This window comes from Podarcis liolepis, assembly GCF_965112155.1.
Source record: "Podarcis liolepis genome assembly, chromosome: 7".
Classification (NCBI taxonomy): domain Eukaryota; kingdom Metazoa; phylum Chordata; class Lepidosauria; order Squamata; family Lacertidae; genus Podarcis; species Podarcis liolepis.
Window position 1 is genome coordinate 42488047 of NC_139561.1, and position 22570 is coordinate 42510616.

General features: G+C 45.1%; 1 protein-coding gene across 7 annotated transcripts in view; it reads right to left on the bottom strand.

Moving 5' to 3' along the window:
• Positions 1 to 1442: 1442 nt before the first annotated feature.
• KIAA0513 overlaps positions 1443 to 22570 on the bottom strand; it is a 52074-nt gene continuing 30946 nt past the window's right edge. For 5 of the 7 annotated variants that reach the window (XM_083513751.1, XM_083513753.1, XM_083513755.1 and 2 more), the window contains exons 2-13: positions 21339 to 21855; positions 16155 to 16254; positions 15426 to 15499; positions 14693 to 14763; positions 13351 to 13558; positions 12762 to 12802; positions 12473 to 12557; positions 11740 to 11817; positions 11139 to 11168; positions 6942 to 7022; positions 5725 to 5819; positions 1443 to 5121 (exon numbers count right to left, since the gene is read on the bottom strand). In XM_083513751.1, the coding sequence (XP_083369877.1) occupies positions 5072 to 5121; positions 5725 to 5819; positions 6942 to 7022; positions 11139 to 11168; positions 11740 to 11817; positions 12473 to 12557; positions 12762 to 12802; positions 13351 to 13558; positions 14693 to 14763; positions 15426 to 15499; positions 16155 to 16254; positions 21339 to 21691 (1266 nt within the window). In that variant the 5' untranslated portion in view covers positions 21692 to 21855 and the 3' untranslated portion in view covers positions 1443 to 5071. The remainder of the gene's footprint in view (positions 5122 to 5724; positions 5820 to 6941; positions 7023 to 11138; positions 11169 to 11739; positions 11818 to 12472; positions 12558 to 12761; positions 12803 to 13350; positions 13559 to 14692; positions 14764 to 15425; positions 15500 to 16154; positions 16255 to 21338; positions 21856 to 22570) is intronic. The other 2 variants (XM_083513756.1, XM_083513757.1) reach the window with 1 other exon arrangement.

Sequence of the window (22570 nt, forward strand, 5' to 3'; positions counted from 1 at the left end):
ACACATCAGAACATGGCAGCACTTTAAATACAAAACAAGAGAACTTGGGTGAATATATCTCATCATATATATATGTATCTATATATATGTCAAACAAGTCAAATACAGAATTTTGAACTCCCAATGAATCTCACAATTAGCTATATGGAAATGAGACACTGAAATGGTCCGTTTACATCGATATTATATGAGGCTTCTAGAGATTGCTTAACAAAAAGAGCCTACACAGCTAGATAGTTCTAGCGTTGGATGAGAATCATCAGAGCTGTACTCGGGGTGGGAGCGGACAAGGCAAGAGACATACAAAGAGAGGAAAGACACCCCCCCCCCTTGGAGTTTCACATTATTAACGAAACTTTAGCAGCGGGAAAAGGACAACAGGTCTGTTGTTGCTGAGATGTCCCTCTTTCAATGCCAGACAATAAAATCACTTCTCATTGGAAGTACAATGGAAAAAACTCTCAAGCCCTATCCCTTCACTTCCATAACAGCAAAAGCTGTTTTGACTCAGCTATCATCTCTAATCTCGCGGTCCATGCAGGAAATGCCCCAGCTTCATATAGACAGCGTTCACACCAGTTACCCACCTTGGAACAAAGGTTGTGGTTCCAGTTTCCATTTAGCTCGGTGCTTCTCTCCCCTACATCCACAGAGTCCAAATTCAACAGCATAATGCGGGGGTGGGGTCTAAGATTCACAGTAGCACTTTTGTACAAGCGCCCTGAAGGATTGAAGTATAAATGCCACATGACGATATGCATAGAAAAAGATTAACATGGTTCTGCAGTCTTCACTAGGTGGACAGATGAACAGTGTTTCCCTCAATGTGGCCTTAACGTCCGTTTAGCAGTCAGGAAGAAACCCAGGCAAAAGCCACTGTAAAACACAGGCCAATTGTCTAAAAGAGTCAATTCTCACTTGTCCTATCTGCAAAGGGAGAAAATTACACTACTGAGGGGTTTTGCTCATTGGGAAGCAACCAAGGTGAAGCAACAGGCAGCCAGACCTGGAATGTTATTGCTCAACATGCTTCTTGAATGCTTTCAACTGTATCCACCAATCAGAAGCCAGCTTGTGGTGGAAGAGCCACACCAACTTTTCACCATAGGCAAAACTTTAACAAGCAAAAGGAGGCGGAAGAGAAGGAAACAGCCTCACCGCAGGCATTGTGGACATTCAAGTCAGCAGAGGCCCTTCCAGATGTGGGAATCTTTACTCACTGGATCAATACATTCAAAAACTAAGATGTGGCAGAATGAGTATACAGCATACGTAGCCACTGAGGAGCCCTGCATGTGTTGGGCTGCAACTCCCATCATTCTGGACCACTCGCCATGGTGACAGCTGACATGGATGAGAGCTGGAGTCCAACATTTGCAAAGCATCATGTTGGCTACCTGTTATCAAGGTGCATTTTTAGCTTTGAAGCCTACATTAAAAAAAAAAAAACAACTCCAAAGTTACTTAGGATGATATGGCAAAAGGACCGAATGCAGTTGGAATGTGATAATGTGGTATTTGCTAAATTAAGGTCATGTATCACTTACTGGATGCCTTCAAATACCATTGCATTAGAGAAGGCCCATCTGAGATATAGCAAGTGCAGGGTCAAAGCATAGTCCATCCCATTAGGCACTGGCATCAAAAGCCTTGTTTGGAACCCAAAAATGTTGGTTGCATCATGGGCTGGATGGCAGCAGAAGAGGCAGGAGGTGGACCACAGAAAATTTTGTCCTCTCTGCCAAGTGCCGCTTTCTTCTTTTCAGTACTGCGAGTTAGAAAACACCACAATCCAAAAGGAAGAAAAGAGTATATTTTCCTTTCTTGGGTGTCAAATCTTTTAAATCTCATGTTTGGTAGGAAAGATTACACTGCAGACATAATGAACTGCAGTATTAAGAAAGGTACACACAGAGTGGTTATACAGCTACATTTAATATGCCATCCTAGAAGTTCTGTATCTGCCCTGCCCTTTAAGGTTCCATCAAGGGTAGCCGGCATGGAACTACAACTCCCATCAGCCCCTGGCAAAACATGGCCAATGGTAGAAGATGATGAGTATTTAAGTCCAAAACATCAGGGTATGTCATGCTGGCTAACCTTGGCTTTGGGGATGGCATTAAAAAAGAACTACAGGCAGTTACTTTCACATGGCACAGAGTTGGCACACTCTGGTGGTTAGCAGTGAGAGTTCCTAGGCCAAACTGACCTCTTTCAGGGGGTACCACCTCCCCCTCCCCAAATGTCAACTCTGCCCTGCCTCAGAAATTCCCAGAGTGGCTTGAAATGATGGGGTGGCCTCCAAGTGAGATCAAGTAACCCACCCAATAAGCTTTGAGTGGGGATTTGAACTCAGATGTCCCTGGTCTAAGGCCAACCCAGCCGTCCCCCAACATAAAGCCCTCCGGATATTGCTGGACTACAACGCCCAACATCTCTGACCGTTGGCAATACTGTCTGGGGCTGATGGGAGTTGTAGTCCAACAAAAGGCTGACAGGGATAGACTTGAGAGTCTCAGAACCTGAAGTGGAGAGATGCCAAGGCTCAGATAAAATATTTAAACCTGACTCTGGAACACATTAAGGGTCTGAGGACACCCAGTCATTTTAAAGCTCACTCAACCCAAAAGGGCTGCATGTTATGCAAATATATGACCAGCTAAGATGTGAGGATTAAATAAACATTGCTTTGCAACAGGAAAAAAGGTGGCTCCCTGAGAGGCAGCATTAATCTTATTCTCTTGCAGAATGGCTTTTCTAGGGAGAAGTTCCTGTCAAGTTCTCGTAAAGGTCCTGAGATGGGGACGAAGGGATTTTCCCTTCTTTGTCAAATCTAGAACGGCTGGTGCTTATCCTGGAAAGGTGCTCATGTGCCTTCAACAACAGCACAATGGGGAGAAATTTTGAGAAGCTGCTTCTCTCGTAACTTCAAGGTGTGACAAGCAGTTTTGCTTCAGAACCTGCTGCAGCAGGGGGTGGTTAGCCACTGGAAATGTGGTGGGGCAAGCAAGATCCCTGTATCGGTTTTCATTTATTCTTTGCAGAAACTCACTCTGGCTAATCAAAGCTCGTTGATTCAATCACACCTACTAACCAGAATCAAGCAAATGACAAAGAATGAAACAAAACAAAACACGAAAAAGAAAGAAATCTGTCCCAAAACCTGCTCCCTGGCACCCTCTCCCGGACTCAAAGGAAACTGCAGGGACTTGAAAACCAAATCTGCAGAAGTTTAGTTAAGTGACTTTTAGCTGCTGGAAAACACCGAAGCAATGCACTGCAATTTTCAACAAGGCAACCAAGGATGCATTGACACCAGAAACATAAACCAATACAAGACTGTAGTCCTGTAAAAGGTGGTAGAGGTCTCGTAACAGAAAAGACTAAACTTTCTCAATAGACCTACAACTCCCAAACTTCTTCAGTGTAAGCCAAAAGAGCAGAAATGGTTTACAAGTGAGTGATGTGGATGCATCCCAATAGCCATATAGAAACAACAGATTTACCAAGGAATAATAAGCTACTGTTAGCTCAGGATTCTTAGACTTCAGTGCACCAGTGCCCAAAGCTGGCTCTTGAAAATATTGGAAGAGTGCATCCGATGGCATGTTCACACAACCTAGCCACATCTGGGCTCATTCAACACCACAAACTGGTGTCAAAGTAACCTTGTGAACATTGGTCAAGTACTGAAGATGCAACTCATTGAATCCTCTGAACAATCGTTGCAACCCAGATATTTTGGTGAGATACAGAATCACAACCCCCAAGACCACATCACTGGCAAGAATCACACAAAGACATTGACTCATGGTTGGTGTTGTTTTAAAAAATGGCGAACAGGTTTTTGGAGTTCCATAAACACTGCAACAGCTGGCTCCGAGCAATCTTCTCAAAATCAGAAGCTGAAGAGGCTTGCTACCCTGAAGATTTACCACCTCTGCTGATAATCTTTCATTTAACAAAAACTTGAGCAGCTGGAGAGAGTCTGCATTGGCAACTTCCTTCTGTGGGCTTCGCTTTGATCACACCTAGACTCCAAAAGGATCACGCTCAAAGCCCAGCCAGACATGCTGCTGCGTACACCAGGATGTTCTCTCCCCTTGACCATTCAGGAAAGCAGATCTATCAGACCATTTGAAAGTAGTGGGCTTTCAAATTGCTTTCCCTTGCCAATCAAGCCTCGTGTATTATTTTAATCGGGGTCCAGTCCTTTCCTTTGGCCTCAGAACGCAACATTCAATCGCTTTCAGATGGAGCAGCAACCAGGGAAACAGAAAACACCTAGCAAAACATTACTTGCTGGATCAGAGCAACCTGCATCAAAAGATACTGCAGGAAAGAACTTGTAAAAACTGTAAAGGTGGTGGTGGTAGTGGGGATCTAGGCCTTCTGTTCCAGCCTAACACAGAATCACTGACCCAACCACCCATTTTCTGCCCATCTTCTTAAATACAACCCCCATCAGGAAGATTTGCATCTGGCCTCCCGGCCTACAGAACTCCTGGTATTCACTTTAGGGGTCTTCTAGAGTACTAATTGGAACTAGGTTGTCTATCTTCCCTCCCACCCACCCCTTTCTGCATCCCTTGCACACGCACACACCTATCTTTTATGCTCTGTAGACTTTCGATGCTAAAAGAAAAAAATTCATCAGCAGAAAGCAGAGAGGGGAGAGGCTATTCCAAAGCTCAGCCTTCTTCCTTTATGAGCACGCTAGACTCTCCCGTGCTGACTTGCACTCTGCCTCATACCCAGAAGATTCCCCCAAGAGGTCTCCATTCAGTCACAGTCCGGGTGAAAAAGGCATATGGGGAGGTGGCAGCAGAAGAGGGCGGGCAGCTTTGATTGCTGAGCTCCTACGTTTATAACGGGCTGCGCGATGCAGCTCTAGGTGGTTAGAAGACGATCATGCAGGTTTAACGCAGTGTCAGTTGGGTATAGTTTTTGCTTTTTTGAAAAGCCCATCTTTTATATTGCAGGTAGTCTCAGAGACAGGCTTTTTTCCACCCTCGCATCCCCACTGGCTTCTTCTCTATTAGTTCCTGAATGCAGGAGGCAGGCCGAGGTGCTATTCTGCAGCCATTTGTTCGATGTGATCGCTAAGCAGCTTGTACTGCTCTGTAAGCAAGAGAAACAAATTATGTAATATACACACGCAGATACAGACACGTACATGTATGCAAAATTAGCTCGGCATATAATCAAAATACAAAAGACAAACAACTATATGCAAACATCTTTTTGCAGAGCATCCTCAAGAAAGATACACTCTTCATTTTCCTTGTGGGTTTAAGACCCATGTGCAAGTGAAGCAAATAACAATGAGGGTGTGATTCAGGTGGCATTCTCAAGGCAGCTTATTCCATTTTTCCAGCATTTCCCTTATTTGTTAATTTCCGCATTATATTTTAGCTTTTACACAATGTAAAAGCTACTTCTGGAAATGTAGCACAAATTTAGAGTTCATTTCTGTGTTATTTGCAAATTGATGTTTTGGGGTGATGTCTATAGCCTATTTCTGTTTTGCAAAGAATCCCTCACATTTTGCAGCCCTTCTAGGTCATCTTCTCCCCGCAACCCCCACCCTACTCAAGTCTAAGGCAGAGCAAGTGGCCTGAACTTGGAGTTGCTCTCATTTTCTTCCACCACCACCCATTTGACCCCTGGGAGGTGACCCTTGCAGAAGGAACCCCACCAGCAATCTCACACCCATGGTCCTACCTTCATCCAGGTTGCCAATCACTGCCTGCTTCTTCAAGAAGTCGTTGCAGAGCTTCTTGTTCAGCCCAAAAGCCAACATGTTGTGAGTGAAAGTACTGCAGCAGGGAGAGGAAATGGGGTGGGGGATGAAAGGGGTATGGCCTTTTGTTAGGACACATGCTTTGTCCACAGAAGGTCCCTGTTGCAATTCCTGGCAGCATCTCCAGTTACAAAGTTCAGGTCACAGAAGGTGATGGAAAAGACTCTCTCTCTGAGGCCCCTGCAGAGCTACGGCTGCCAATCAGAGACTTGATGGATAAATAGCCCCACTTTGTATGAAGCAGCTTCCTATGTGTCTACTAAGTTTCCTTGGGCATAAGCTGCCTATTCCTTTTAAAACTGATCAAGTAATAATAATAATAACAACAACAATAATAGCAATAATAATAATACTGAAGCCCCTTTCATGTACACTTTGCATGCAGGTAGAAGAAGAAGAAGAGTTTGGATTTGATATCCCGCCTTTCACTCCCTTTTTAAGGAGTCTCAAAGCGGCTAACATTCTCCTTTCCCTTCCTCCCCCACAACAAACACTCTGTGAGGTGAGTGGGGCTGAGAGACTTCAGAGAAGTGTGACTGGCCCAAGGTCACCCAGCAGCTGCATGTGGAGGAGCAGAGACACGAACCCGGTTCCCCAGATTACGAGTCCACCGCTCTTAACCACTACACCACACTGGCCATCACAAGCGAAAAGCAGCTGTGGGGGTGTGCTGCCCCCCCCCCCCGCAAAAGCTGCATGGCTCCTTCCCTGCCTCCTCCCACCATCCTGATATCCACACTTTAGGCTTGTGGTTTGTATTGCTGCTTCCTTGTTTGTATAATAGAGTTTTCCATGACTGCTAATTATGTTTTGAAGGTTTCTATAAATCCTGCCCTAGGACTCACAGGTGAAGAGGTTGCAAATTACTGGATATAAATAAATGTAATTGATATGTTATACAAAATTCTCTCTCGTGCATCATGTAGTATAGATTTCTAAAGATCATCTATTGTAATCACCATTGTAATTTACATTTTTATTTTAAACATAGTAAATAGTAAAAGTTTTTATCATGTGTTGTTTACTGCTCTGAACTCCTTTGGGAGGAAGGCAAACAAACAAACAAACAAACAAACAAACAAACAAACAAACAAACAGAAGCTCTTTTGCAGAAGCAGGCCAGTTTCATTCTGCTTACCCCAACTGTCCAAAGGTGATATTCTCATTAAACCGCAGACTATCGTCTCGCTCCTCTTGGGTCATGTGACACCATTTCTCCCTGCAAACATATGGACAGATCCTGTAACCAGGAAAATGAACACACACACACACACACACACACACACACACACACACAACCTGCCAAAACCTTAGGGATTGATGGGAGCAGGGAAGGATGCAGGGAATGTCAGTAACACGCTCTTGACACACTCCCCCGTTCCATATTGGTTAGTGTGATGAAGTGAAGGAGTGGGCCTTGTGCCAGATATTGGTATGCCAGTTTTGTTATATGGGCCGCCTGTTGCCAACTTCAGATTATATATTAGAGCAGCTTTTATCACGGAAGCTGGACCAAAGCTGGAATCATTCTGAAATTTCAATTTTGCTTATGTGCTTACATCTCTGTTTCATTTAGGTTCTTCTTCTTCCAAAGGGTTGTATGTAACTTCCATCTTACTCAGTGTAGATCCACTGAAATTAATGGACATGACTAACAATCAATTTCAATGGGTCTATTCTTAGTAGAACGTACTTGGATACAACCTAAAATCTCCGAATGCATGCCTTTCTTTTGGTCGTTAAATCTGTGACCATCATTGCCACTCTACATCCGACCTTAGACTCTACATTCAGTTTGGTCAGTATCTCTAAAGGAGGTAGGCAAACATATAGCAAGGGATGTGAAATGGGCGGGGGGCAGAAGGTAAACATGTAAAACCTAAATGTTTTCCTAAAAGCCTGTTTGAACGCCACCTGTATTTCTAATAACCTGACCAAAAAACTGAGCTATCATCTAAGTTTCGCACCCTTCTTATGGGTTACTGTTCATTACAGACCTACAAGGCAGACTACCCCAACCCCATTTCACAGAGGAGGCAACTGAGGCTTTGAAAAAGCATCAAAGGCCGCAAAACAGGAGCAGAGCAGGGACTGGATTCAGAAAAAGGTCACCCAGGCTTAAATTCCGCCACACTGGTATACCATTTTCAGACAAGAATAAAATTGTTTAGAGACAAAGAAACATGGAACAGCCACACAAAAAAAAATTAAGGTGTTCTGAGCCAATTTCATTATACTCACAAAGCAAGCAATTTTGCTTAACACGGGTGCACTGTTTGGTGAACTTTCCAACAATGCAATAACAGAAGGTTCTTAACTTTGCAATCATCTGCTTCCCAGCCTCTACAATGTATAGTTATCAGTAATATGCTAAGGAGGTGCTGGAGATGTACCTAGCAGCACATTTACAATGATCCATGGGTTTTTCTAACCCTTGAAACTCAGTAATATTCTAAGTCACTACTACTTCTGGTAGCAGGCAGTTCCAGAGGACTGAGAAGATAAGGCCCTAAGTTTGTTTTATACATGTGAATGTCTCATTTTTAGGGTATGACCCTCCCTGCCCAGTTCAGTAAAGGTACACAGATGTCTCCTCTCCCACCCACCATCTGCTTGCAATGCTAAATTAGTGCAATTATTTATCTTTATAGTCAGGCAGTCCTCATGGCACCTTCTCTGATCTTTCCCCTTCTTCTGTCAATACTTTGCTTTGGTGATACAGCAGTCAGAACTCCATGTGTCCTTAATTTATTTGCTTTTATTGCATTTATATCTCACCCTTAAGGCTGCAAAGCAGTGACTGGCTGAAGGTCACCTAATAGGCTTCATGGCTGAGAGGGGATTTGAACCCTGGTCCCCCAGATCCTAGTCCAACATGGTAACCAATATGCCACACTGGCTCTCTTGCATGACTCTCCCTTAATGAAAGTTTCCTGCTGGTTTGGTCCTAGTAGGTCTATTCATGCACACTTAAACCAACACGGCTCCTTAAGCTTTGGGTGCACAGCTCATGTGGGAGTTTCAAACATGGCAATCTCTCTTATGTAACTGCTGACCTTCCATTCTAGATTTTCAATTATGCATCCTTAAAAAGAATCAAGGGGGTGCATGCCTCCAGGTTAATGCAAAAATTCTCACTGACCCCTATGGGGTAAGTATGTGTTAAAAGTGATCAAGAATGGGGAATGCTGAAAGTTGAGCTACATTTTCAGTAAAATCACATGGTAAACTTTTGGGGGGGTGAGGAGTGGCACTTCTTAACACCCCCAATCAAAATATAAAAATAAAAAGTGGTCTGGAGAAAACTAGTCCATCAAGCCTATTCTGGTCTAGAATCGCATTCTAAATGCAGGGATTCTTTTTGAGCAGGGAAGTGTTAGAAAACACCATCTCCCCCACCTGACAAGGGCGCAATGTAAGGAGGATTCTGCCACTTGATTTCACCACATATCAGCCCTCAGATGCTTGTCCTTTTAGGGAAAATAGGATGTTGGCTGAAGCCGACCATATGTCAAGAGGAGGAAAAGGGGAGGCAGGGAAATACAGGAAGAAGGAAGTCAATGGGAGGAGAAGCAGCAGCAGCAAATAAAAGGAAAACAAGAGAAATTAAAAATGTGGAGTCATGCTGGATATGAAGACAGAGTGGCAGAGGGATTTCTTGGCAGGCAATTCAAGAATGTATCCCTGAATCAATCCTCACAGGAAACAGATGTGCCAAGGGTCAAGGTTGAGGCAAGGCAAATGCAGAGGACATTTTTGGCTTAGCCAAGGGCCAAGGCAAGTCTCCTAGCTGGACATCCATCCACAGGGGTCAAGGAGTATCAGCTGACTCACAGGGGCCTTTCAGGGCACAGTGGCTTCTTTGGTGGCTCCCTCACCTTGCAATTCCCCAGATCATTTGCCAGAGCGAGGCAGAGGTGCACAGGAGAAATCCCTGCCTGTCATCTCTCAGGCCAACAGTTCAAGGACCACTTTCAGATGACCCATTGACTGAGCATTTGTCCTAATTTGCTTGCAGGGCGTTTACATGTCTTCCTTTTAATTGTTCTTTGAAGTGGATTTGTCATGCTGGGGCATGTCTAAGGACCCTTTGGCCTTCCAAATGTTTCTGAACTCCAACTGGCCACTCTTGCTGGGACTGATGGGAGTCGTTCAGCAACATCTGGAAGGCTGTAGGTTCCCCACACCTGTGCTAGGGAGGCAGAGCACTTTAATCCACTTTAATTGCAAAAACCTACATTTCCTGAATGCTCTTGAATCCTTTCCCCAAAATAGGGACAGCCTGGAGGCACCCAAGAGGTCCGCATCAAGAACAAATCCGGTGGCGCTGTCCTCTGAGACCATGGCAAGTGTGCATATGCACAGTGACCATTTACTATTTGGAACAGCTGCTCCAGATGCAAGTAAAGTAAACCACCCCCCCCCATCTCAATCAGGCTCCGCACAAAAAACCACCAACTGGTATGGTATGAAACGGGCAAAATTAAGCACGACAATAACAAATGAGAGAGGGGCAGAAACAACACAGAAAGCAGGTACTTAAATCCAGATGGTCAAAGAGGAATGGACAGGGAAGGAAAGAGAAGAGATTCTCAAGCAGCAGCAGCATTCCACAGAGGCATCGAAAGCAGGAGGAAATCAAAGCAAGGGGGAAGGTCAAAGTAGAACGTTTACATCTAGAACTCCTCAGAGACTGGAAGGGGCCCCTGTGTCCAAAAACTTACCACAGCTGCTGACACAGAAAATGGCGAGAGAAAAACAGACTCACTTAAGCAGTTCACTGTGCCCAGAGGCTTTTCTCAAGCTGCTTTATACGGCATTGATACAGAAGCTGTGCATCATAATCAAGCAATGCATAAGATATTGGCAGCATGGCAAACTCTGGCTGGGAGACAAAACGTAGACTGATTTTTTTTAATTTTTAAAGAGACTCAAAAAGTGCTTTGTGGTAGGCTCCCACTGCTTCTAAATCGGTTCAGCATCCATATTAGATTTTGTCCTGCTGTTGCAGGCACTGAAACGAACAAGGAACACTCCTTTCAAAACCGCTTTGATGTGCTTAGAGATATACCTTGGAAAGCAGGCTTTCCCCAACCTGTGGCCCTCCAGATGTGTCTGAACTATAACTCCCAGCAAGCCCAGCAGGGATGGTCAATGGTGAAGGAGGATGAAAGCAATAGTCCAACAATATCTTGGAGGGCACCAGGTTGGGGAAGGGTACACTAGTGGGATTTGCAGCGCTGGGCCGAATACTGTGCAACCACGGTGGCAAGTTTTGGACCCAAAATGAGCCTTTGGCATAAAAAGGTAAGAAAGTAAATGCGGACAGACACACCTCGTTTCCTCTTCCTCTCCAGCATTCCCTCTGGAGTGGCAGCAGAAAGGGTCAACAGAAGGTTACATGTTAAGATCATGCAAGAAGTATGGATGGAGAGAGAGGAAGTGTGAAAGAATTGACCAGAAAAAGAAAAGAAAAGATTAAAGACGTCAAGAAAGAGAAAGAGAGAAATTAGTTGTTTTCAACCTCCCCAACCCAACAAAGCAACATGAGAGCAGGAAGGGGGGAAAAGGGGGTACTCTGCCCTTTCCTTAAGCTCTTGCCTGGCAGACTCCCCCTTGGATGTTGTTATCAAACTGCATTTGCTGGGTGGTTTCTGTTTCTCTAAAACCATGGGGATGACTTCCAAGGACCAGGGAAGAAAGAGCTTCCTCCCTACAGAATATAAACCCAGTCCTGCATCAAATTAGCAGAACTTAAAAAGCTCTATTGGCCTGCTTGACAAGTGGGAGAACAGCAGAAAAATAAACCATTTGCGTACAAAAAAAGGCAGTCCTTTTCAGCACTGTGACCTATTCTCCTCCACCCCTCGTGTCCCCCACTTCCTTTCTCCTGTGAAAAAAATAAAAGAAAGAAAGAAGAAGCTGCAAAGTCCTACCTAGTGGTGGGAGACCGTTTCCGCCTCTCACAGTGAACCGCGTCGAAGAAAGCCGCATTCCAAAACCTCAGGGTATGCCTAGGGAACAGGGGAGGAAATGATGTGCGTGTGTGTGTGTTGAGCCTGTACCAACTGCAGGGTATGTTTTTGTGAATGTGGCTAGGAAGTGGGAAGGAATGGGGTGGTTTTTGCTAGAGAGGGCTGTGGCTGGGCCCGCTAGATGGCTCCCCTGCTTCAATGCCCTGCTCAGGAGTGCAGCTGGTTCAGGATAATAAGGTTATACCAGTGGTGGCTGGTGCTCCCTGAGACAGGTGGGGCGGAAGGCAGGGAGGCAAACAGTAGGTGGCGCCAGAGCCAGTGAAAGGCAGAGACAACTCATTCTAGTTTCGGCCCTATCCTCCTCCTCCCTGCTGAGTTCTACAACTCCTAGGGGTTGAGGTCCCTTTGCCCCCCATAAAATATTTGAGGATGCTACCCCACCACAAAATTCATGGGCATTGCTATTCAAATAGTGTGCATGCACCGCATCTTGTGATTATGTGGGGCAGGGCTTACCCAATATTTTATTCAAGTTGGCGCCCCTGGCTGAGACTAATAAATGGGGGAGCTGACAGGCTGCACCAGGTTGGCTGTAAGTAAGAAGGCAGGCAGGTGGGGGTTGGCTGAGGACAGGCTGAGGTTGGTGGGGCAGTGCCCCAGTCAGCCTATTGAACCAGCCTCCACTTGCTCTTACCAGATGGGCTGTTGCTTCAGGTGCATGTACAGGTAGATCTTCTCTCCTGTTTTTTCTTCCTCCTCCTCAGGACTGTACAGCGAAACTGCAAAGGAGAGATATGTGATATTGGTGGTGGTGGGGAATTTGTGCATACACATATACATAATCTTCAGATAAAGACCAGACAGTGCCTTAGATTCCTGCCAGGTATCCCAGCTCTCCAGGACCTGAAACACCTGTTTTCTATGAGCATTATAAACAGATTTTTAAACAACAACAGCATAGACATATTATTATTGCTGCTTACCTGATTTGTGGATTCTCTCTCTTGGTTTGCCTTCATCATCCCTAGAAGCAAACACACAGGTACTATTTGGTTAAACGTAACATCATTTTGGGAGGGGAGTTTGGAAGCACTGCAAATAGTTTGTTCTACGAATTGCTTAGAAGTATAATCTTCCTACTACATAGATGAAGCCAAGTTAGCCTGCTATGCAAGCCTTGCCCTAAAAGGGGGTGGGGTGGGCGACTTTAAATCAACCAGTTAATTAATAAAGTGGGAAAGGGCCGTAGCTCAGTGGCAGAGCATCTGCTCTGCTTGCACAAGGTCCCAGGTTCAATCCCCAGCCTCTCCAGGTAGGGCAAGGGGAGACACACAAACGCTGCAGTCTAAAATCCTGGACAGCCACTGCCAATCCGGCACAAGGCAGCTTCCTATGTTCCTGGGACCACCAAGACCGATAGCGGCATATAAACAAGATTATCTTGAGTAGAGCAGAGGCGGTGGTGCTCAGGGGTACTTAAGCCAGGTCTGGCGTTGTGCCTCCACTAAAGGCGCTGTGGATGTTCTCAACACAGTGCAGGGGAAATCCGGCTGCCCCTAGAACTGGACTCACTCAGCTTTCTTGGGCCCGGGCCCCTTTAGCTTGCTTTCAAAGCTCCCAAAGAAGCCTTTCACGTTCTCCGTCTTTGCCGACGTGTTCTTCAGAAGCCGCTCCGCAATGTCCTTCTTCTCGGCCAGCCAGCTGTTTGCGGACTTCAGGTAGGAGTCAATGCTGCCAGTGGGCTTCTCCTTGGACTCGATGGGCAGCGCTTGGGGCTTACCTACCGAAATGCAACCAGGAAAGAGAAACAGAGGGAGTAAGGCAGGGGACCTGAGTCCCGTGGGTCGAATGTGGCCCTCCAGCCCTCTTGATCTGGCCCTCAGAACTCAATGCTCCCGGGCCCTGCTCCGTGCTCTCAAGAGCATTTTCCTGACTGGAATGTGTTCTTGAATTGTAACAATGCCCATTGCTTGCCCAGATGGAGGACACGTGTGTGGGTTTATGCAGAAACCTCAGACTTTTCAATGCAGCAAGGTAAGAATCATACCTGATGCTCCACCCACTTTAGCCTCTGGCCCCACGCACCTCTGGCATAAGGCCCCCTTAAGGTTGCTCATAAGTGAATGTGGCCCTTGAGCTAAAAAAAGTGGTCCCCACCCCTGACTTAAAGGAGCACCACTCCTGCTAAAGATCAATGCTCAAGAGAGACTGGTTTGTTCTCTTTCCCCCACCCTAAGTTTTTGCTTTTTAACTAAAAAGCAAGATACTAGCCCTCAGTGATTAGTGTCACACTTAAAAATGGATGTCGAAAACCAGGGCACATGGTTGGTAACATGGAAGCAACCAACAAGAAGCTAAAAATCATTATGCTTCCTGGCTCTCATCTATTTCTGAAACCTCATAGTCAAAATAAAAAATTCCTTCCTGTAGCACCTTAAAGACCAACTAAGTTAGTTCTTGGTATAAGCTTTCGTGTGCATGCACACTTCTTCAGATACACAGTGTATCTGAAGAAGTGTGCATGCACACGAAAGCTTATACCAAGAACTAACTTAGTTGGTCTTTAAGGTGCTACAGGAAGGAATTTTTTATTTTGACTATGGCAGACCAACACGGCTACCTATCTGTAACTGAAACCTCATAGTAAGCCTGCAACTTATGCAGGCGTTACGTTCTGGGGATTGTGCCCAAAGCCAAAACTGTGTGTAGTTAAAACACATTGGGTGCAATGGCGGGTCAAATGTAAAGGATTAGTTCACTATTCTGAGGTTCTCACAAACGACTCCCAGGATGCTATTCCTATAGCGATGCTTCTTGCAAGGTACTCTTGCTCCTTTGCTGAAGACGAACAAATTGCCCCAGCACATTTTCCCACTCCACACAGAAATTTCAGCAAGAAGGAACTGCCCTTTACCAATATAGTAATAAGTAAAGCACATGGTCATCAGGTTCTTAGCAGGGCTGAAATCATCCATCTGGTAACACCTGAAAAAAAGGAAAGAATAAAGTTGCTGAAATATGAAGAAGAAACAGAGCAACACTCGGTGGTGATTATGGGACTGAATGCAGGGAGTCCAACTGTGGGCAGAGCCAACTAATTCCAGTTTTCCCCCATTCTCTTCCGTGCTGCATTCTACAAGGGCAACACTGAGACTAAGGAGGAGGAAGCAGACTGCCAGGGCCACCCCCCGGAATTATTGTAAACAGGAAGGCAGGCCAGTGGATGCTGGTTGAGGGCAGACGGAATTCAGTGGGGCAGTGCCCATTCTCCCTAATATTTATTCAATTCATTTATATTCCAAGGATCTCAAGGTGGTGTACATAGACCAGCCTTCGCTGCCAGAACTGAAGAACGGCCAGGTGGGTCTATACATGGCTTTTACGGAGAGCTGCATGGATCACAGCCATGTGCAAGTCATCTCCAGTTGCCCAAGTGGTGCAGTGGTTAGAGCAACCATCGCTACCATGATGCCCTCCAGATGTTTTGAGCTACGCCTCTCATCAGCCCCACCCAACTGTCCAAGGTGGCCTGCAGGGAGAGGTGGAGGAAAGAAGAATTCCACTCGACAGCTGGATTCAGTTCCCCACCCCCTGCTGTAAAGGCAGAAGACCCTGTAGCCTCCATGCCGACACCTGCTGTTACTCACTCAAAGAGGACCACAGCAAAGGACTGCACCAGTCGATAGAAAGTCTGCTCCGAGACACACTTGGAATTGCAGCGCTGTGAGGAAACAGGGAAAGTCAAGAGTGTTAAGATTGGATACAGATCTACCTAGAAACAGATGTAGGGCTGCCGTTCTACTTTTTTTTGGCTGCGGAGGAAACAGCTCTGCTCCTCTGTTGTTGCACATACAGCCTCTGGATCAACAACCGTCTCCAGCCTAAGCTTTAAGGCAGGCCATCTGCTTTGCTTTCCATTTTTTCTCCCCTCTGAGTGCTTGTCATGTTTCGAAAGCTGCTCTCAGAAGGTGGCTTTGCAATTAAGACAAGAGCTGGCCAATCAGACTGGTGGCCCAGCCTTGCTCTGAGAAGGGAGGAGGTAGCTTTGCCACTGATATAAGGTCTAGCCAATCAGGAAGTTGTGCAAATCTAGCTTCTGTTTGACGTGCAAAAAGTTTCACCCTATGCAGGGTTTTTAAAATGATGGTATGCAGAGGTGAGCGGATGAGACTCTTCCATGTAGGAATACAGCAATGCAATAAAGCAAAAGGTGACTCTGAAATGGCCTGGAATGCCCTGTACATTCCACTAGGAATAGGGCCCACTATTTGATTGTGTGAACAGTTGTCAAGAGGCACACGCAAGCACAAAAAGCAAAGGGCCTCAAGAGCGCACAATCCACACCAGCTAGAGTTGCGTCCTGAACGACTCCTTACCTGAGCGCTCACGTATCTGGCAAACCATTCCCTGCCTTTTGCATTCTCCCCACTGCAGAGTTCTCCAAACTTGGCTTTCTCCTCTTGGTCAAATTCCTCTCTGGAATCACAAAGATACAAAACAAAACAAGTTGGCACTAAATGTGATACAGAGGGCTGAGACTATAAGCTGGCAAGTCCCCAAAGCAAATCTCACTGCAGGCAAGAATTGTCAGGGGCCCTGGGCAAATCCCTGCCTGCTCTCAAGTGTCACCACTCTGCAATGTGGTAATAATAGTAATAAGCACAAAAACTAGGTGTTGTACTATAAGCCTTGACCAATGAGCTTGCTTTCTAATTTAGGAGCTTAGTGTCATTACTAGCCTACCTTGCAAGGCTGTCACAAGGAATACAGGAATATTTCATTTTTCACTTTCATTTCACTTTCATTTAAAAGTGCAATAGTTTCTACACCTTCAAATACATAAGTAGCCGCCTTCTACTGAGTCAGGCGATTGATCCCTCTAGCTCAGTTCTGTCGACACTGACTGGCAGCAGTGGCATTCCCAGTCCTACCTGGAGATGCTAGGGATTGAAGCAGGGATGTTGTGTATGCAAAAAAGATGCTTAGGTGTGCCTCACAATGATGGCAGATCAACATGCACAAGAGAAAGGACCGTTGGATTCTTTGTGCTTGTAAATCTGCCATTGTGCCTCACTCTTGATTGGGTTTGCGGCTGCCTATGAAATCCATCCTCCACACAAATTGTATCTGATTTTGTATGTGTAGAGCATCACTGTCCTCTTTTTTTTTTTTTTTTTTGCTGTTGCCGTTTGCTCTTTTTCTTCTGGTTTCTCCTTTATGTTACGACTTGCAACAAAACTGGGAGAAATGCAGCGGTTTCCTGTTGAATTGTGGTTTTGCCTTCAGCCACCAGGTGGCACTAAACTCGTTTCGAACAATGTACTAAATGGAGGGGGAGGCAGAACTTTAGAGGAGGAAGAAAAAAGTACGTAATGAAAAGTGAACTTGGGGTAGGGGAAATAAATTCAAGTAAACTGCTTCAGCTCTTACCAGTCCGAAAGTGCACCAATATTCTTTATCAGGAGCCAACGGGGAATTAACACATGTTAATAAATCATCCTTTTGAGCAGGACTAGGGGACCCCTCAAAGTCTCCCCAGGCCACACCACTTCTCCCCTCACTGGCTCTGCTTTGCACCTTCCCTGAGTGTTTTTGCCAGGCTGGATTTTGTCCGTGAACTCTGCTGATGCCTCTTGCTTCCATGGATGGCGGGTAAGGAGGGGTGCATGAATTTGTGCAGAGACTAACCTAGTACACCAAAGTGACTTTGACATTCATCCCCCTGCCCACTTTTACCCTCCACTCACGCCTGCCCCTGGCACGCAGCCCCCAGCAGATTGCCCAGAAGGGAATATGACCTTTGGGTTGAAAAGGGTTATGCGCCCTCCCCAAGTTTATTTATTTATTTTTATTAAACGTGTAGCAAGACTAACAAAGAATTTGAGGCTTTTGATTTCGAGCATTGCCATTCTTCTCTTTTTGCATGCAGGGGGCAGGCCACCTCGCCAAGCGGCAACATTCAACCGTGAACGGAGATTATGCAAGCTGCCAGTGTCAGTTTTGCACAAGAACATTCCTTCTGGGGTAGGATCCCCAAACTGGCCACGCAGCAGAGCGGGGGGGGGGGGGAAGCAAACGGAAAGGCACTTGCCCCCAGTTTGACATTCAAATCGTTTTAATTTGGGCCAGGGTGAGTCACGGCAGATTTGCTAAATTGCTTAAATTAAGTGGAATTGTTTAAAAGCGCGCGCACACACAGAGTCAACATCAGCTGCAGCAGCTGAAGCCTCCGCTCTGCATCTGGGTGATGCAGCCCCAAAGTCCCCAGGCAGCAATTGTTAAGTCGAGAGAGAAGCATGACTCAGTGGGAGAGATGTGTCACAGCCAGCCAACATTTCTTTTCAATGGGAACACAGAGCGGGGAAGGGGGTTTGCTGCATCCTACACAGAGGAGAGCCATTAAAAAATAAGAGACACAACTAACATTGATTGATTAATTTACATAGGTCTACTCTGACTGGATATAATACTGGCTGTTTATTTCCATCTAACAAGTTGGAAACTGGTGCCATCGTAGAAAAACCTGGTACTTTAGAAAGCAAATGAAGTCTTTGAGGGGGTGAATCTGGGGAAATGGGGAATGGTTGCCTAGATTACATTTAAGGTTGCTCTGGATTGGTCTGAGCAACGTAAAGCCAGCTAAAAGAAGCTCTACGGCAGCCTTCCCCAACATGGTGCCTCTTCATTACCCTCCAATCTAAAGAAGAGAGAGATAAAATTCTGAGCTGGCACTACGAGAAGACTTTGGTAATACACCAGTCAAGAGTGGAAATATTTAAAGATATTCCAAAACACCTTCTGGACCTCAGGTCTGACTTTGGAGATTTGGTTGGTCTGCTGAGAAGGAACAAAATCATCTTCAGGTGGAAATTCCCTCAAGGCCTATCCTTCAGCTTTAAAGGAAGGAAAATAAAAATAAAATCAGTAGATGATAAAATAAAGTTTCTGTCTAAATACGAAGAAGATTTGCAGAAGGGAATTGGAAAGGAGCCAGCAGCACTGGACAGAGGATTAATAGATAGAGGATCAGAGCTAAGAGCATTGGAGAAAAGGTCACCAACGTTAGATATATCGACATTATCTTTTGGATTGGACCCCCCAGCGAAAATCCCAACACCACCACCAACAGAAGAGGAGCAAACATTGGGTGCAGTTGGGGGGACGCCAAAGTAACCATATGATGGCGCTGCAGGTCTTGAGTTGGAATGTTAATGGAGTGAACTCCCCTGAAAGGAGGCGGAGAGTATTTCATTTATTGAAAAAAGAACATTTGGACTTGATTTGTTTACAAGAAACACATGTGATTAGGCTACACAGGAAGTTATTGATTAATAAAAGATTAGGCCAAGAACTTATTTCATCGGATAAAGTTAAAAAAAGAGGAGTGGTCATTTATGCAAAGGAGAGCCTATCACCAAAATTTATATTTAAAGATGATCAAGGAAGTTTTGTTGCAATTGAAATTCAATCGCAAGGAGAAAATTTTTTGATAGTAGGTATCTATGCACCAAAGAAGGAAAATCGGAATTTTTCAAGTAGTTACATGAGACTCTGATGGACTATTTGGATTATAATATGATTTTGATGGGAGATATGAATGGTGTGGTGTCTACAAATATGGACAAGGCACAGAGACAGGTAGTTACTAAGGATGGAAGATTACCAAAAACCTTTTTTGATATGACAGAAAACATGGATTTAGTTGATATTTGGAGAACAAAGAACCCCTTGGGAAGAGAGGGAACCTTCTTCTCTGAGGCTAAAATGACATGGACAAGAATTGACCAAATCTGAGTAACGAGAGGACTGGCTCCGAAAACTAGCAAAGTGGAAATTTGCCCCAAAATTTGCTCCGACCATAATGCTATGATTAAATGGGCACAAGATGTTGGACATTATATTATGATGGCTGACTGGGAACAGTTATGGACCACTGGTATGAAGTTTACGGCATGTAATGCCTTAAAAGAGAATTTAATGAAAATGATCTATAGGTGGTACATAACACCAGTCAAGCTTGCAAAAATCTATCATTTACCTGATAACAAATTGGAAATGTGGGGAGACTGAAGGTACATTCTTTCACCTTTGGTGGACATGCCCAAAGATTAAGGCATTCTGGGAGATGATTTATAATGAAATGAAAAAGGTATTAAAATATACCTTTCTGAAGAAACCAGAGGCCTTTCTCCTGGGCATGGTCGGCCATGTTAGTATCTTCAGCTCACAGGCAGAGGTACCTGGCCTCCCCCGAGGCAATTGAGCGAGATACTGTGCTTACCGTCCGTCTGCGACCTCGGCAGGCTAGGTAAACAAACCCGGCGATTCTTCTCATTAGTCGTGAGAAGAACACACCCTCTGCTTCTCTCTCCCTCCCTGCATTCTCCCAGGGAGGAGAAATGAGACAGACAGGAGTCCTTTCTACATGTTTTATTCCTGTCACTCAATAGTACATAGAAATGTGACTGTTCCCTTCAGACTCCATCAGAAGAGTCACAACTCCTCCCCTGTACTTCCAGCACAGGTCAGATGACACACTGAGCTAACATCCAGTGCTCAGTACAGAGAATAGGCTCCACCTTTTCCCCAACAGTACAGCTGTAAACCACAACATCCTGTTTTGCATTCCAGCTATCTGGAGCTGGCTTTTGCCTTGGTGCTTTTTCCTGACAGGCCAATTGGTGCCAAAGAAGGATAGAACTTTTTTCATGTATGCCACAACAGCAGCAAGAATACTCATCGCAAAGCACTGAAAGACACAAGATCTACCCACCAGGGAAGAATGGCAGATGAAGCTGATGGACTACATGGAACTGGCGGAAATGACTGGCAGAATTCGAGACCAGGGAGAAGAGTTGGTGGAAGAAGATTGGAAAAAATGTAAAGTATATTTACAAAAATATAGTAAAATTAATGAATGTTAGAAGGATGTTGGAATGAAGTTACATGGTTTTAGCAGAAATGTTATTAAGCATTAAGTAAAAATGGGTTGTTAATGGGTCAAAGGGTAAAATTTAAGGTCAGATCGGGTTAAGGTAATTTATAGAACAAAAATTGAGAAAGATGGAAAGGATTTGTTGAAACAGCTAAATTGAATTAGAATACAAAAAAGGGAGGTGTGAGGAGGTCGATGAAACAAGTAAATGAAAGATAAGGATATGGAAATACTGGATGTGTTATTTAAATGTTTTTATTTTTGTTCTTTTTTTCCCCCCTCATCGTTGTGCTGTATTATTATTATTATTTTTATTGCTTTTTGATGTGATGTATTGTATTGTAACTTTTTAATCTCTCTTTTTTTCTGTAATTGTTAAACCTTTAATAAATATCATTTTTTTAAAAAAAGAAGCTCTACGGCAGCCTTCCCCAACATGGTGCCTCTTGAGATATTTTGGACTGCAATTCCCAGCATCCCTGAACAATGGTCACGCTGGCTGGGGCTGATGGGAGTTGCAGTGTAAAAAAAAGAACTGGGGTCCTCCTGCAGGGAGAGTGTTGGCCGACAATCCCACAATCCCAGCATGCACCTGCTCACAGCATCCTGCTGCTCAAACACTCACCCTCCCGTGAAGATCTTCTCTACGTACTGCCTGATGAACTCCCGCTGCTCTGCTGTTACTTCGTCCTTGGCGGACTCTGTGCTCTGGTTAGATGAGTAGGACTCCGAGGAGGAGCGGCGGTGGTTGTTCCAGCTGTGATGGGTGGGCGAGTCCGTTGTGTCGTTCTCGCTGTCGGCAGATTCCGTCGCGTCGCTCTCTTCCGCCACTGTGGCCGTGTCGCCCGCCAGGTGATCCAGCAGCCCGTTGCCATTGGTGGAGGGAGGAGCGGCAGGGACGGATTCAGAGGTGTCGGTGGTGGAAGGTTCGGAGTCAAAGTCAATGAGGTTCCCCACAGGGACATCCATGGCCTCCATGGCTCAAGGGGCCTAATACCATGGATCGGGTGTGGAGGGTGTGGCTCAATTTCCCTATCAGGGAAATGTGAAGGCCATTGGGAGATGAGCAGGAAAATACGGAGCCTGTGATTGGTCCACTTCCAACCAAAGCCTACTCCTTATCCTAGGCTCTTTCAAGGCATCTGAAAAAAAGCAAACACAGAGCAACTCATTATCAATAATTAATTATTAAACTCTGCTTATCAACAATCATCTCAGCAGCAAGAGCCACGCGTTGTAATTGCACAACAAAATTTGGCAACCCCTGCCACGTATTTTGACTTACTATTCCAGACAAGGACTTCCAAGGCGGCCCAGGGAAAGAATGAATAGGGCATTTGGCCGCTTGGTGAACACTTAAATTAAGAGTTAAGTTTTATGCAGATTGAAACTACCCTCCCAGGGCTGGCAAATGTCATTTGTTTAATGCAATTAAGTATGGAGACAGAACGAACTTTTATGGAGTGCTTAGGAGCAAAGCAGCCTCTTTAAAACAGTCTCTCTTGATTAGAATCCATTGAACCACTTATAGGCATATGCTTTTTAAAAAAGGGGGGAGATGACTGCAATTATACAGAAATACTTTTTTGTTTTTTGTTTCTGAAGGCACGCATCCAAGATTGCGTTGCACTTACTAAAACAGCATTTCCCCGCATAAGCTGCAGTCTGAGCTTGCAAAAGCTTTCCCATCTCCCCAGACCCAATAGTCTTGATCAATAGGCTCCCGAGTAGATCCCATTTCCCAAACCATGTAAAATTTTGCAGGCTTTAAAGTCCTGCACATGCTTTCCTTTGTCAAAAATTCTGAAGGCCAAGCTTTGCAGCAATTCAAGGCCTGAGACCATTTTTGCGTGGAGC